Genomic DNA, 14799 nt, shown 5'->3' on the forward strand with positions numbered 1-14799 from the left:
TCGGTAGGATTATATATTATTATGTTATTTGAAACATTGTAACTTATATCAATCTACTCTATGACATATGCCACTTTAGATTATGTCCAATAAATTAACCACATTTGAAACATTATAACTTCTCCAAGTACTCCATGTCATACGTAGTAAGTTTATATAGAACAGTTAATTGATACATAGAAAATACTAACAACACATCATCTACTTTCTGATTGACCACTTTACATCTTTCACAAAATTCTTGCATTTCTTAGCGGCCTTTTTGAACACAGACGGAGTGAATCGATTAGCGCTACGACGGAGCGGATCAACCCTGAGATTGTAGCCTTTGCCTATTTCATCTGGAATACGTGCCTCACCTATATACAATTTAATTAGACAGACCATCCTAACATGAATATAACTACATCAACTGAGCAAACAAGATTATAATACCATCAAACCAACAGAGATACCACATATGAATATAATAACATTAATTGACCAAACAAGTATATATAAGACACCACATATAAATATAATATAATCAATTGACCAAACAAGTAAAGCTATAATAAGACCTGCATCATCACCATCATCAGATGCATCATTACGAGATTCTTCATCCTCGTCCATGTCCTCATCTTCCTCCTCGTCCTCGTCATCAGGTTCATCTACTAGATACTCATCAATCTCTTGCTCAAGTGTCTTTGCATTTTCTTTAATTAGACTCATTGAAACACAGTGAGGATTTTTACTATTAAGAACTTTTCAACCACCGTCACTCCTACTAGAGTCACCAGAAACCAACCCTCCCAAAGCACCCGAGGAAGTGCGGCACGGGTGCCTCGCGTCCAAGGAATACCTACCCGCCATGATATCAGGCTGATGGCCATATTGTGATTGGCCTGCATCTGCAGCCATGAACCCAAGCAATTGGCTAAAAGAACCTCCATCTCCTGAGTCATACTGTGGCACACTCCAATACTGTTGATGTATTGGGTATGATGAGGTAAACTGCGTTTGAGGTACATATTGGCTTGAGAACTGAAGTTGTTCTTGTGGAGGTGGAGGTGGACGTGGCGGTGAATGTAGATCATGTTCTTCATTCTCTTGAACCACATCATCCATAACTTGATCACCCTCATCATTCCCTTGCACCACAAGATCCGACAAGTTCCAGTGGTTGCCATATTTTGTTCGGTACCAGTGCATGTAAATATCTAAAGGATGTTGTGGAGGCATGGGAAGCTCAGTAAGAACGTGATTATACCTGTTTGTCCATTGCATCACCCAAAATGAATGACTCGTGTCTGTGGCCCAGTTAAGATTCTTAGGACCAGTCAGGACTTCACTGTGTGCCTTGTCTAGATTCCGTTCCTGATGAGGAACTCCCTAAACAAAACCAAACTGTCGCGTATATCGATCGGTTGCATGCCACTCAATGCATTCAAAAGACACCAATGGCACTATTGCACTCCACACAACCGAGTGCATGTAGATATCTGCAGGAATTATGTCCGGATCCACGCGATCCACAGCATAACCAATCCACACAAACCGGTGAAAATTAACGAGACTGATGATTACAATCTAAATAACAATAACATTAAACCCGAACCAAATACTTATGTAATAAAAATATACCTGGCCTTCCTGAATATCATCGAATGCCTTCCTAAAGTGAGCAAGTGTAAGATACCTAAAGCGTCGGTCTCCACGCTCCCAGTTACGCCACCTAATATGAGTTATTTCATTAATATAATTAGATTCTAAATATGAAGATACGGAGTCAATGTAAGATAATGTTACATGTTTGCAAGCGAAAAACTGCGAGGTTCCCTCAGAACCGGCGCTAGATAGGGCAGGCGGATCCAATCCCAAACGAGCAAGAGTGTTAGTGGATCATCGATCTCCTTACAGTAAAAATGAGATGCCCTGTATAATGCCCTATACAGGTGTGCTAGGCATGTCGATCCCCAACTGTACTGTCCAATACTGCCAAAATCACAAAGCAATGGCAGAAACTTCTAGTGCATAGATGCTCTAGACTTGTCTCCAAATAAGATCGTACCAATCAACAACATAATGTGGTACTTCACGTACCTCTGTATACTATTTTCATCAGTCAACTGTAAACGTTCTTTCAGATCACGAAGCCACGTCAGTTTTATACAGCTTCCTCTACAGTCTGACTTTTTTGGTGCAACCCCAAATTGGTGCAGACACTCCACCTCTAAGGCCTCAAAACTACTCATAGTCATCCCTGTGACTGAAAGACCGTCCGTCGGAAGACCAATAATTAAGGCCATATCTTTCAGCGTCACAGCACATTCACCAACCGGAAGGTGAAAGGTATGTGTGTCTGGATGCCACCTTTCGACTAAAGCATTTACCAATGCTTTCTGACATTAGACTATTCCAATTTGGGACGCATGATAAAAACTAGTAAATCGTAAATGCTCCTCCACCCTATCACCATACCGATCCGGGAAGACATGATGATCACACATCAACATCCGTAAACTCTACGGAAACATAAAGTACTAGTCAGATTATTAACAATTACTAATTTACTACTAAAACATCATAATTTTCTAACTAGAACAACTAATTTATTAAAATCATGCTAAATTTTTTGTTATTATCAAATTTAGTCATTACCATCTTAACCTACCAATTAATTAACTATCATTATTAATCATTTTTCACCGTTAACTCAACAACAAATATTAAGTCAAATCACACAACGATCATACATAATTTTACTAAATCTAATTAAAACAAACAATTTTACTAAATCCAATTTACTAAGTAAAAATATTTTAACTTCTAAATTTAATTGATTATCCAAAAGCTAACTATGAACGATGAACAAACACATTGTATTATATTTTACAAAACCTAATTATTAATTAAAATTATCAACATTATTTCAAAAAAATTCGGCACCCATTTATTTTATTTACTGTTACGAAAAATTACTATAATTTATAAAATTAATTATAATTTCTAAAATTATTACAAAAAAATTTAAACATATATTTTTTATTAATCGATCATATTACTCAAACTCAAATATTATCATTGATTAAAATATTCTCTAATCATATTTACATATATATTTTTAACCATTATTTAAACATATATATTCTTAAATTTCTATCAACAACAACAACAACAACAACAATAATAATAATAATAATAATGTCACTGATATATGCTCCTAATTTGAACTACTAATAACAACAATTATAATTAAATTTTTAATAATAATAATAATAATAATAATAATAATAATAATATTGTATATTCCTAAGTTAAACTACCGGCAACAATTATAATTAAATTTCTAACAATAATAATTATAATTTTAAATAATAATAATAATAATAATAATAATAATAATAATAATAATAATAATAATAATGTGGCTACTATATATGTTCTTAAGTTGAATTATCTCCAACAATAATTATAATTAAATTTTTAACAACAATAATAATAATTCTGAAATATAAAAAATTAATAAATACACTTACATAATCATCATAGTTGAGATAATTTATAATATGAAATTCAAAACGATCAATATCTCTATATTTTTTCTTCCTTAGCATTTTAATTTGTTTTGAATGAAGCAGATGCAGTAGAACTTGTTGAAAGATGAAGAAGAGGAGAGAATAGCTGCAGGGTGAGGATGAAAATGAAACTTTGAGAGGGACTCAGAGATAGGTGTGGATGGAGTAAATGGGATATATTGGTTAAGGAGACACCGTTCTGGGGAGCAAGGTGCCTGTGACACGTGGCTGCGGTGAACAACTCGGATGGTCCGTGTTGTAGACAGCAAATCGGACCGTTCGATAAGACCCCTCTCATTCATACTATCCAATTTCTCTTTTGCTGACACCACATGCAGGTAAATCACACCTGATCTCTATAACGGGGTCCTACCCCATTTTAACCTCCATAATAAAATTAAAAAGTGTCGTACGATTTTTCATTCAATTCTTTTCAAGTCATTAGATCATTTTTTTCATTCGAGAATCTCTTCTTTTTTCTTCTATCCTATTCCAAAAAGTAACTAGAACTAATTCAATTACGTTTTTATGTTCTAATTGATTTTTTTATTATTATTCTCCAAGGAGAAGATTTCCTTTTTACTAAATATATGTGGATCCAATCACAATTTTTTAATAAAAACAAAAATCTTTTTCGATAAATTCTTTTGCCCTCGTCTCATTCTTCGAAAATCAAAAACATCTTTTTGAATTTATTTGTTTGGAATCATACTTTTTACTGTATTTTACTTATTTTTTATTTTTTTTATTTCATTATTTTTTAAGTCTCACAAGTTTGATTCTGTAGACTCTAATCTATTTTTTCATTCAGTAAAAAATATAAAATAAATTAAAAATCAGAAGTATTGTGTGAAATTTTTGATTTTTTTTTTCTTTTTTTTATTCCTATCTCGTAGGTAGGATTTGAATTAATAGAGATTTTTTTTCTGTATGAATCAATATTATTACATTTCAATTACTTCTCCATATCTCTAAAAAAAAATCTCGAAATTGGATCTCAAATTAATGAGTTAGTGTAAATTTATCCATAAAGTTATGCACCTTTAGAATCTATTTTTCTAAAAGATTCTGACTTTTAATTTATGGTTTTTAATAAAAAAAATTATTTTCATATTTATAACAAACACACCAACTCTCTGTAATTATGCGGAAGACACTCTTCTAATTCAGTACAAAAAAAAAAAAAAATAGCCGCAAAAAATGTATTGTGATTTGTATTTTGATGATGCCATATAAACACTAGAAAGCAACCTTTCCACATAAATCCAATGCACTAAGCCATTAGTTCTCGTTCTCAACGTCAATGTTCCTTATCATCATCTCTAATCTCTTGCCAAATAATCATCCAATTTTATTGGACTTTTTCTTTGGTCGTCTTAATAATAACTTATTCCTTAGCATGTCACAAATGGCTAGTATTCATTTTCTTTCTAAATACACATCACCATATTAAATCTTTGACCTTGGTGTTTATCCAATTTTTTGGTATTAGATGTCGTAATTTCTTCACTAATGGTTGATTAATTTATCATGAACTCCATAACACAAAAAGCCACAATCCATAACTCATCAATGAATGAATGACAACGATTGAAGGCGAATGAATACTTTGCGACCTAACTAACAAAGATAAATGCTATTTGCGCCATTCAACTACTCGCTCTCTCTCTCTCACACACACCACCACCACCACCACCATGCAGCGATCCGGTTACGGCGCCGACGGAATATATAGGTCCTTGAGACCTTCCTTTTCCCTTCCCAAAACCACCACCTCCCTCACCTCCTTCCTCTTCCAAAACACCACCGCCACCTCTTCCTCCGCTTCCAAAACCGCCCTCATCGACGCCGACACCTCCGAAACACTCACCTTCCGCCAACTCAAAACCACCGTCGCCAAGCTCTCCCACGCCCTCCTCCGCCTCGGCCTCAAAAAACACGACGTCCTCCTCATCCTCGCCCCAAACTCCATCCACTTCCCTATCTTGTTCCTCGCCGCCACCGCCATCGGCGCCGTCGTGACCACCGCGAACCCTCTTTACACCGTCACGGAGCTCTCCAAACAAATCAACAACTCCAACCCGAAGCTCGTGGTCACAGTTGCAGAATTATACGAGAAAGTCAGATCCTTCAAGTTCGAATTGCCCGCAGTGTTAATCGGTTCCGAAACGACACCAGAAACAATCAATTATAGTCGTTTAATGGAAGAAGTGGCAGGTGAGAATGAGTTACCAGTAAACGACGTGAATGAAGACGATACGGCAGCGCTTTTGTATTCTTCGGGAACGACGGGAGTGAGCAAGGGCGTGATTCTGACGCACGGGAATTTCATAGCGGCTGCGTTGATGATTGGAATGGACGACGATTACGTGGACGAACTTGAGGGAGTAAACGACAGCGTGTACCTCTGCGTTTTACCGATGTTCCACGTATTCGGGTTGGCAGTTATCCTGTACGCGCAGCTTAGAAGAGGGAGCACGGTGGTGTCCATGAGGAGATTCGAGTTGGAGAAGTTTCTAGAAGGCATTGAGAAGCACAAGGTGACGAACCTTTGGGTTGTGCCTCCGATCCTGCTTGCGATGGCCAAGCACAGCGTTGTGGATAAGTATGACGTGTCATCGTTGAGAAGGATTGGTTCCGGTGCTGCTCCTCTTGGCAAGGACTTGATGCAAGATTGTGCCAACCGTTTTCCTCATGCTGCTCTCATTCAGGTCATCATATATAACATTACTATTAAACTCATATTTAAATTTTAATATACTCATAATCCAAGTTACCATAGATTGTCTAAGCTGCTAAGTTGTTTTTACCAACAATAACAAGTTCATTTAGGTCAAAGAGAAAGAGTGAGTAGTTTAGGGTGAAGACCGAACAAGTTGTGTGGACTAAACTAATTCCGTATTACAACTGTACAAGTCATTTACGCAATGCAACTTTGGTTGGTTGTGTGGACCATCTTTAGGCAAGAATTTTGTTGGTTAAGGTTTTTCTTTTTTTTTTTTTTCTTGTGGTATTTTTGAAGCCCAATAGTCTTGATAGAGTTAATGGTTAATTGGTTACGAAGATTCCGCTAGGGACACAATGGACTATTTGTACAATGAGCTATTGAGTTGATTTTGGGGTTCACCAAGAATTGAACTCTTGACTTTTCGGATCTAGCGCTCTAATACTATATCATGATACCACTCATCCCAAAAACTTCAACTAATGAGAAAAGGTAACACTAATGATTATATCTCTAATACTCTATAAACCTTCATTGTACACATTGTACAAATATTTCATTAGCTCTTTATACTCTCCCAAATTTTATTTAAGAATTCGTGGTTAGTTAATGGTCTTCTATATATAAAGTTAGATTTGAAATTAGTTTAAGCATACGTGTGAATTGATCATTCAATTACCATATTAGATTTTTTTTGTCACTTATTATGGTTGATTAATTCTTAAATTATGTTATGTATACAATAAAATTAGTTACTAGTATTAAATATATATGTTAAAATATAAAATATATATCGAAAATTAGTTAAACACGTAGCTGATTTTGGTATAAAAATAAATTTATGTTAATTCTTTGATATTGAATTACTTTAATATTGAGTTATTAATGCTCTGATTTAGTATTTGTATCGTAATTTCAGGGGTATGGAATGACAGAAACTTGTGGCATTATTTCTGTGGAGAATCCAAGAGCAGGGGTTCGTCATAGTGGTTCAACTGGAATGCTAGTTTCTGGAGTGGAAGCTCAAATCATGAGTGTTGATACGAACAAGCCCCTTCCCCCTAAACAATTGGGTGAGATTTGGGTACGGGGTCCAAATATGATGAAAGGTACACATTAATTTCTTCATTAATTATTATATATTATGTCAGAGTCAGACTCAGACTCGTTAATTTTTAATTTTATGTATACGATTACTTGGTAAAACAAATTTCAGGTTATTTTAAGAATCCAGAGGCTACAAGATCAACTATAGATAGCAAAGGGTGGGTACATACCGGAGATCTTGGATATTTTGATGAGGAGGGTCAACTTTATGTTGTTGACCGTCTCAAAGAACTCATCAAGTATAAAGGTCTTCAGGTACATAACCATCACATTAACTATAGATAATGAAATTATTAGTGATATTAAATAGGTGTTTGCTATTCATTATTGTGGTAATTAACTTTGTTAATATTAATATAGGTTGCACCAGCAGAACTTGAAGGACTTCTCGTTTCTCACCCTCAAATATTAGATGCTGTTGTCATCCCGTAAGTAACAATTAATATTTCATTATTATGCTGATAATTGGGTTAATTAATTAGTTTAATTTGTGTTTAGATATCCGGATGATGAAGCTGGTGAGGTTCCAATTGCCTTTGTTGTTCGTTCACCCAACACTTCACTCACTGAACAAGAGGTTCAGAAGTTTATTGCTAATCAGGTTAATTAACATAAACATTGTTATTGCTAATCAGTTTTTGATAAACATAATTGATCCTATCTGAATGGTTGGAATGTGTGCATTGCAGGTTGCACCATTCAAAAGATTGCGAAGGGTGACATTCATCAACAGTGTTCCTAAGACAGCTTCCGGAAAAATACTCAGAAGAGACCTCATAGCAAAAGTACGATCCAAAATATAGAAAGATATTCTAAACCATTAAATTTCCATATTGATTTACACAGATTAAGTGTTGATTTATAACATTATAAGCACTCTGTACTAGTAGAAATAAGAGAAACAAAATTTCAACACTTAAATTAATTTTGTTTTTAAGGTCCCAACGTTCTTGTATGGTTTAATAAATTAATTAATTCTTTCAATACCATAATAAAGCTTGTTTTCTTCATTTGTGTTTTGGTAATTTCATAATAATTGATATTCTTCTGGATATAATTTGTTTTGTTTAAAATATTGTTAATATGGAGATGTTGATTCTATGAATTGACGAAGTCATCATCGGGTAATTTGGATGATCATCAAATCACATTCCAATTTCTCCTCCAATTGCCTGAACTTTTATGGAAACAATATATATTGAAAACTAAAATGTTAAGATGCAATGTATATTAATTCATATGTTTATGTGTGTAAAAATTTGATAAGCGTAAGTACAAAATTGTATAAAAATTGGTGTTATCAAATATTACAGTAAAAAGTAGCTACCCGGCCTAAAATTTCTGAAAAAAAGTTGTTAGAAAAATCAAAAGAAGTTACAAGTCATACACGAATAAAGAATCTAAGAATAAAATCTATATATACAAGTTTTATCTAAAGACTCAGCCTTGTTCCAACCTGTGTCCATATGTACGGAGAGTATACTCATATCGTTCTCTTTGTCGGGTACCACCACATCAAGAGAGAAGCTAGTAAAGATACTATGAATTATGATACTTAAGTTAATGACTGTTCAAATATAATAATTAATAATATTAATTCATTGATAATGATACCAGGCCAGAAAGCTTAGAGATCAATCTTTTGCAGTTTTGATGATAGATCAATCTTTCTCATGAGAAATGCTAATTAGTTAATACAAGAAACATAATATCATAGCGGGTCGAACTTGTTAGTACTTAACTATTAAACAAGCTACACTTGTCAATAAATTTGTTATTAGTTGAATAACTAATGTGACCGTATTTAGACCAAAACAAAAAGATCAATAAAAAAAAGAAAAGAAAATACTCTTTGAATTGACATGAACTCATGATGGGTTAAACTCAGATTTAATATAAACTAAGCTAGTCTTGGAACAATAAATAAATAGCGGCTATTTTCATAAAGACGTAACAATAATATTATAAATTATTAAATGACTTATTTATATATTTAGTCAAACATAAGATAATAATTCATAATATCATATATATTCACATGAAAATATTCGAAAGTAACCAACTAAACAGATAAATACACAAATGATACAAATAATATTAGTAGATATTATAAAATATAAATTAAAGAAACTGAAGATATAGATTACCTTTTAAGACCTTTGTATCCGAAGTGAAAATTTGATGATCATAGCCAACAATACATGGCATTTACCTGCAAATGCACCGGCACCTTAGCCATTTCCACATATACTTTATTATTACTTCTTCTTTTTTTCTTTTTCTAAATTAAATGTTGTCGAGTAAAGAAAGGCATATGGGAAAACCCAAGTAAAGTGCAGGTGCAAATGCAGATAAAGGCCACATATTGGTGCACGCAATTGTATATGGCGGCTAAGTGAAGGAGTGAAAGAGAGAAAGAAAGCCGAGATATGTGATCATGTGAATATGTGATTCCATTGGTAAGAAAGAATTGCTACTTAAATATATAAACTCGTGATCAGAATAATTGGTTACCACATGTGATTTTTTCATCATGTGACCCTAATAGTCATTTATGATATTATTATGATTTTTTAGGGTGGCAAATTAAATTAAATGTATTCGGTATTTATTATAAAAAAATATTTTACACGATATGCTAATTACATATTTGTATTTATTTATATACTTTTATATATATTATTTTTAAAGTAATCAATTACTAAAATTAAATAGCTAAAATTCTTATAATTAAATAATTAAACTTTTAATGAATAAAAAAAATTATTCACGACCAATATATTTTGTATTTTTATTTGTATTTTAATTGTAAATATAAATTTAATTTGGTTATATTATTTATAAAGTTTAACTATATTTCTATGAATTTGAGTTTAATTAAATATGAATCTAATTTAAATATATTTAAAATTATTGGTATTTTGCTTGACAGAATTAAATTTAGAAAAGTTGAATAAATCCAATGTTACTCGTATTTATTATTTCCTTGTTTTACTATATATGAATATCTAAATATCTAAAATAATTTCTAAAACATATGGGATGAATTAAAGAATATTTTGAACCAATTCGAGGAGACACTATCCATCTATCTAAAAAGGATGGACAGATTTAGTAGGTACCCTTTTCCATAGAATTTTCGCCAACTCCTTTAATGTAATTTTATAATAATTATAGTAGTATGCGAATGGAAAGGAAGATTTCAAATTTTATTCTTTTTTAATTTTGTCAAGATATTGTTAAATTTTAAAATTAGGATTTTTTAGTGGGAGTAGTTTAACTTTTATTTTGCCCTTTACTTGTGGACTTCAGTTTCTTTGTTTAATATTTTGTCGTATCTAAAAAATATTAAGATATGATTTGATTAATATATAATTTAAAATTTTGTTAATTAAAATGTATTAAATAAAATTTAGTTAAATATATTAATTATATAATATTTATTTATTAATTTTATATAAAAATAAGTAAATAACCGTACGTTAGTTTTCATCTAATTATTAATATACTAGTTAGTTATTAAAATCCCTCCCTTTATATTAGTTTCTGCAGGAACGGAGCTATATTAGAGCAAAAGTGACAATAATCCCTCTAATTTTAATTTTTTATATATAAGTTATATATAAATTTTAGTTTAATTTTTTTAAAATTTTATTTTAATTTTATTTTATTATATAAATATTTTTAACCTTTTTCTAATTTTTTATCTAGTTCCTTCCCTGAACGAGTGGTGGCTAGCTATAAGCCTCAAAGGCAAATCTTTTGTGCTAATAAAGCAAAAAAGAGAGCAGATAAAAATGGTCATTAGAAATTGATTTGATTATGATTTAGATTTAGATTAGATAAGGATCTGAGAAGATCTGTATTACTATTTGTTAGTGTTATGACGAGAAAGGTTAAAAATATCATAATTTATTATTTTTAATTATTATTTAGTTATTAATTTAATGTTTTTAGTATAATTTTTTTAATTTAATAATATATTTTATTTTTTATTTTTAAATATTAATAAATAATTAATGAGAAAAAAACAATAAATAAATTGTGATGGTTCTCTATTATTTCCGGTGATGTGATATATATCTTCAAACTAAAGTAAGAAAGAGCTACCTGTCAAAGGAAAGAAACTAGCTGTGCACCCGCATGTCCGCCACACACAACCTGGTCTACTTCCACGTGAATCAAGCCTTTCTCAAACACGTGTATGGTTCATACTTTCTTGGGAGTTGCCCCTGCTTCCTCTAAAATATCTAATTCCTTATATCAACTAAGTTTTTATTTTTCATTGCTAGAATTGGAATTTGTCAAACATCCAACCAACTTTCATCTTTCAATAAGAATGTGACTTAACAGTGCATATCCACCAATAACCATTAAACATGACTGAACTGCTTAATTAATTAGCCTAATGTCTTTAAAATGTGTTAACAACCACTACTATCCTTTTTATCTTTTGGATGTGATGTACCACAAGTGTAAAACTCCCATATCCAATATAAATACAGAGAGAATTCTGATTGAATGGATATAATTCAACTCTAAAAATTAGTGTTCGAAATATATATGAACATATATTTGCAAGTGAATGGGTGGTCTAATAAAATTAGGTCAGATAATCTCTGATATTATATTTAAGTTGAAATTCAGTGTGTCTAATTTAACTCTAAAAATGAACTTATAAAGAGAGAAAGATTTTGTATTTATAAATAATTTGAAACTTGTAATATATATATATATTTTTTGAACTAGTGCAAGATATTTGAAGTACTTAACTATTATGAGACTTTTAGATCACATATATCACTGTTGAGAAAAAGGGAAGAGAAGGGCCCTTGCAAGGATACAAATTTTTGGTGAAGTAACTATTCTTTTGGGATGAGAATAAATTGCTCCAAGGACACCTTACCGGCCCTAAAAGAAAGAGTTTTTGTTGGATTAAGGAGAGCCCTCTTTAATATGTTTTTGGGTGAGAGAACTGCTTTACATATTGGGCCTATAAAGATGGGCCCAAATTAAGGGAAACGGTGGGCGTGGAAGCGCAAGAGCAAAGAAGTTTCTACTATGGCGACTGGCGTTGGGTACTTGGGCGTCAAGTCAATGATAAATAACGAAAGAAGGAAGGAAAGTTGAAAGAGATGGGAAGAATGTTACGCCAAGAGTCCAGCGTGGGCGTGGCCCCCGGGGGTAGTATCATACACGCGCCAGCACTGTACTACACACTACACCCCTATATATAGCGTTATAGCTACCACAACACTCTTACACTCACTCAACTCAGAGTAACCACCAGAATGGGCGAGGAGGTACACATTTTTAAATTCTGTAAAATAATGAATAATTTATTTTATTGTGCTGTAATTTGAATTTGATGTTGCAGAAGAAGAAGAGCGAGGGTGGAGAAAACAATGTCGTGTTGAAGGTGGATTGCAGCTGCGATGGCTGCTTTTCCAAGATCAGACGCTGCCTCCGCTCTTACCCCGGCGTCGACAATGTCAAGGCGGAGACCGACACCGGAAAGATAACCGTCACCGGAAATGTTTCAGATCCCGCCAAAATGAAGGAGAGGCTTGAGAAGAAGCTCAACAAGAAGGTGATTCTTATCTCACCTCAGATCAAGAAGGACAAAAACAACAAAAATGGCGACCAGAATAAAGAGAACAAAACCGACGGCGATAACAAGGAGAAGAAATCCAAAGAGAAAGAGGTCAGTAACAGACTAACAGTAATAGTCCCCCTGTGCCAGCCTGTCATTTTTCTTTTTCATTTTCTACTTCCAATTCAATTTGATTATTATGTTGTAACAGACTCCGGTAATGACGACGGCGGTTCTGAAGGTGGCGCTCCACTGCCAGGGATGCGTCGACAAAATCCGCAAAACTGTCTCCAAAACCAAAGGTATTTCTACATCTATACACACACTATTATTAATGAATTGATTAATTAATGGAGTAATTAGTGTTGATGTAATTTGAATTTGAATTTGCAGGGGTGAATGAAATGGAGATAAACAAAGAGAAAGAGACGGTGACAGTGAAGGGGACCATGGACGTCAAGGCTCTGGCTGCGAATCTAACGGAGAAGCTCAAGAGGAAGGTGGAGGTGGTCCCACCCAAGAAACCAGAGAACAAGGAGAACAATGGCGGTGGTGAAGGCAAGAAGAACAAGGGTGGTAATAATAATAATAATGAAGAAATGGTGATGATGGAGGTGAATAGAATGGAGTATATACCATCTGCATATGGATATGGATATGCTCCTGTTGTGCATCCACATCATCATGGCGGTTACAGCTATATGCCTGTGTATACGTACCCGGAGCAGTTTCACTTGCATGCACCGCCACCACCTCCTCATATCTTCAGTGATGAGAACCCACATGCTTGTTCTCTCATGTGATGTCATCATCATCGTCACCATGCTTATTATGCTCTTTAGGGATACCCAATAGAGACTCTCTGTTTTCCTTTTCAATGCTTGTGACTTGTGATTAAGAGTAACCAATAGGATTTGTTATTACCTATAATGCCATTGTAAATGACAAAAAAAAGGAGAATCTCTATAGTCTATACTCTTCCTCTCTCCCCCACTTCCACAGCTGTTTAATTTGCTAAGAGAATGTAAATTGGTTAAAAATATATATATTATATGTGGAATCAAATCAATGTCTTGCAAGTTGCAACACGAAGGTGCTGCCAATGTTCATCAAGCTCCGAATCCGATAAATTAAGATAAACAATAATAATATTCAAAAAAGGTTATGGAAATAGAGAGAAAAATTAAACTATTAGTAGTGAGCTTTTATGTTTGTGAAGAGGGACGAGAACTAGAAGTAGAGAGTAAAATAGAGTTCAAAGTTAATGGAGATTGAAGGGGCATGGGATGTGGCAATGGTGCATGTCCTTATTAGGTGAGCAATACGGTTGTCCTTGCTATTTTGCTTTCACAATTTTGTCCTATTCCTTTGGGGCCAGGTTCGTTAGTGGATTTTAAAACTGTCCTTTACTCCATTCCCTTGCGCGGTGCGCCTCTCTCTCTTTTACATATCATTCATAGTTGTCCTTATTCTATCTTTTCTTTTTTCACTGCTTTTCTTCCTATATTTTCTTCCAATTTAATTTGGATCTTTTCCTATTGATTTCTAAATGCCCCCCACCAACACGCTACTTTGATTTTCATTCATTCATGTGCCTTGGGCTATGGCTATGCTGCTAACTCAATCAATTCCATATTTCATAGTATAAAATGACTTGCTTAGATTTTGACTCGTTGCTCACCACTTCAATTTTAATTCATGCAAGCAAAAATAACTTTGGGCCATAAATTCTCATTTTATCATGTAAATTAACCTTATGATTTTTTTTAGTCTAAAGAGCAATTTCATTTGTAAATTTATTTTTAATTGTAAAT

General features: G+C 33.3%; 2 protein-coding genes and 1 long non-coding RNA gene across 3 annotated transcripts; 2 read left to right on the forward strand and 1 right to left on the reverse strand.

Annotated features, from left to right (window-relative positions):
• Positions 1–4061: 4061 nt before the first annotated feature.
• LOC112785525 (probable CoA ligase CCL7) lies at positions 4062–8402 on the forward strand. The gene is made up of 6 exons (XM_025828988.3): positions 4062–6271; positions 7205–7394; positions 7502–7647; positions 7753–7820; positions 7891–7993; positions 8082–8402. Exons 1-6 carry the CDS (start codon positions 5258–5260, stop codon positions 8193–8195), a joined length of 1635 nt encoding a protein of 544 aa, XP_025684773.1. The 5' UTR covers positions 4062–5257; the 3' UTR covers positions 8196–8402.
• Positions 8403–8744: 342 nt separating this feature from the next.
• LOC140181529 (uncharacterized) lies at positions 8745–9674 on the reverse strand. Its single transcript, XR_011876238.1, has 2 exons — positions 9540–9674; positions 8745–8931 (listed from the first exon to the last, which is right to left on the reverse strand). It is a non-coding gene; the product is annotated as an uncharacterized lncRNA (long non-coding RNA).
• A 2744-nt stretch (positions 9675–12418) lies between these two features.
• On the forward strand, positions 12419–14050 carry LOC112785530 (heavy metal-associated isoprenylated plant protein 3). The gene is made up of 4 exons (XM_025828995.3): positions 12419–12695; positions 12770–13096; positions 13197–13287; positions 13379–14050. Exons 1-4 carry the CDS (start codon positions 12684–12686, stop codon positions 13786–13788), a joined length of 840 nt encoding a protein of 279 aa, XP_025684780.1. The 5' UTR covers positions 12419–12683; the 3' UTR covers positions 13789–14050.
• The last annotated feature ends 749 nt before the right edge of the window (positions 14051–14799 follow it).

Source organism: Arachis hypogaea, chromosome 3, assembly GCF_003086295.3.
Source record: "Arachis hypogaea cultivar Tifrunner chromosome 3, arahy.Tifrunner.gnm2.J5K5, whole genome shotgun sequence".
Taxonomy (NCBI): domain Eukaryota; kingdom Viridiplantae; phylum Streptophyta; class Magnoliopsida; order Fabales; family Fabaceae; genus Arachis; species Arachis hypogaea.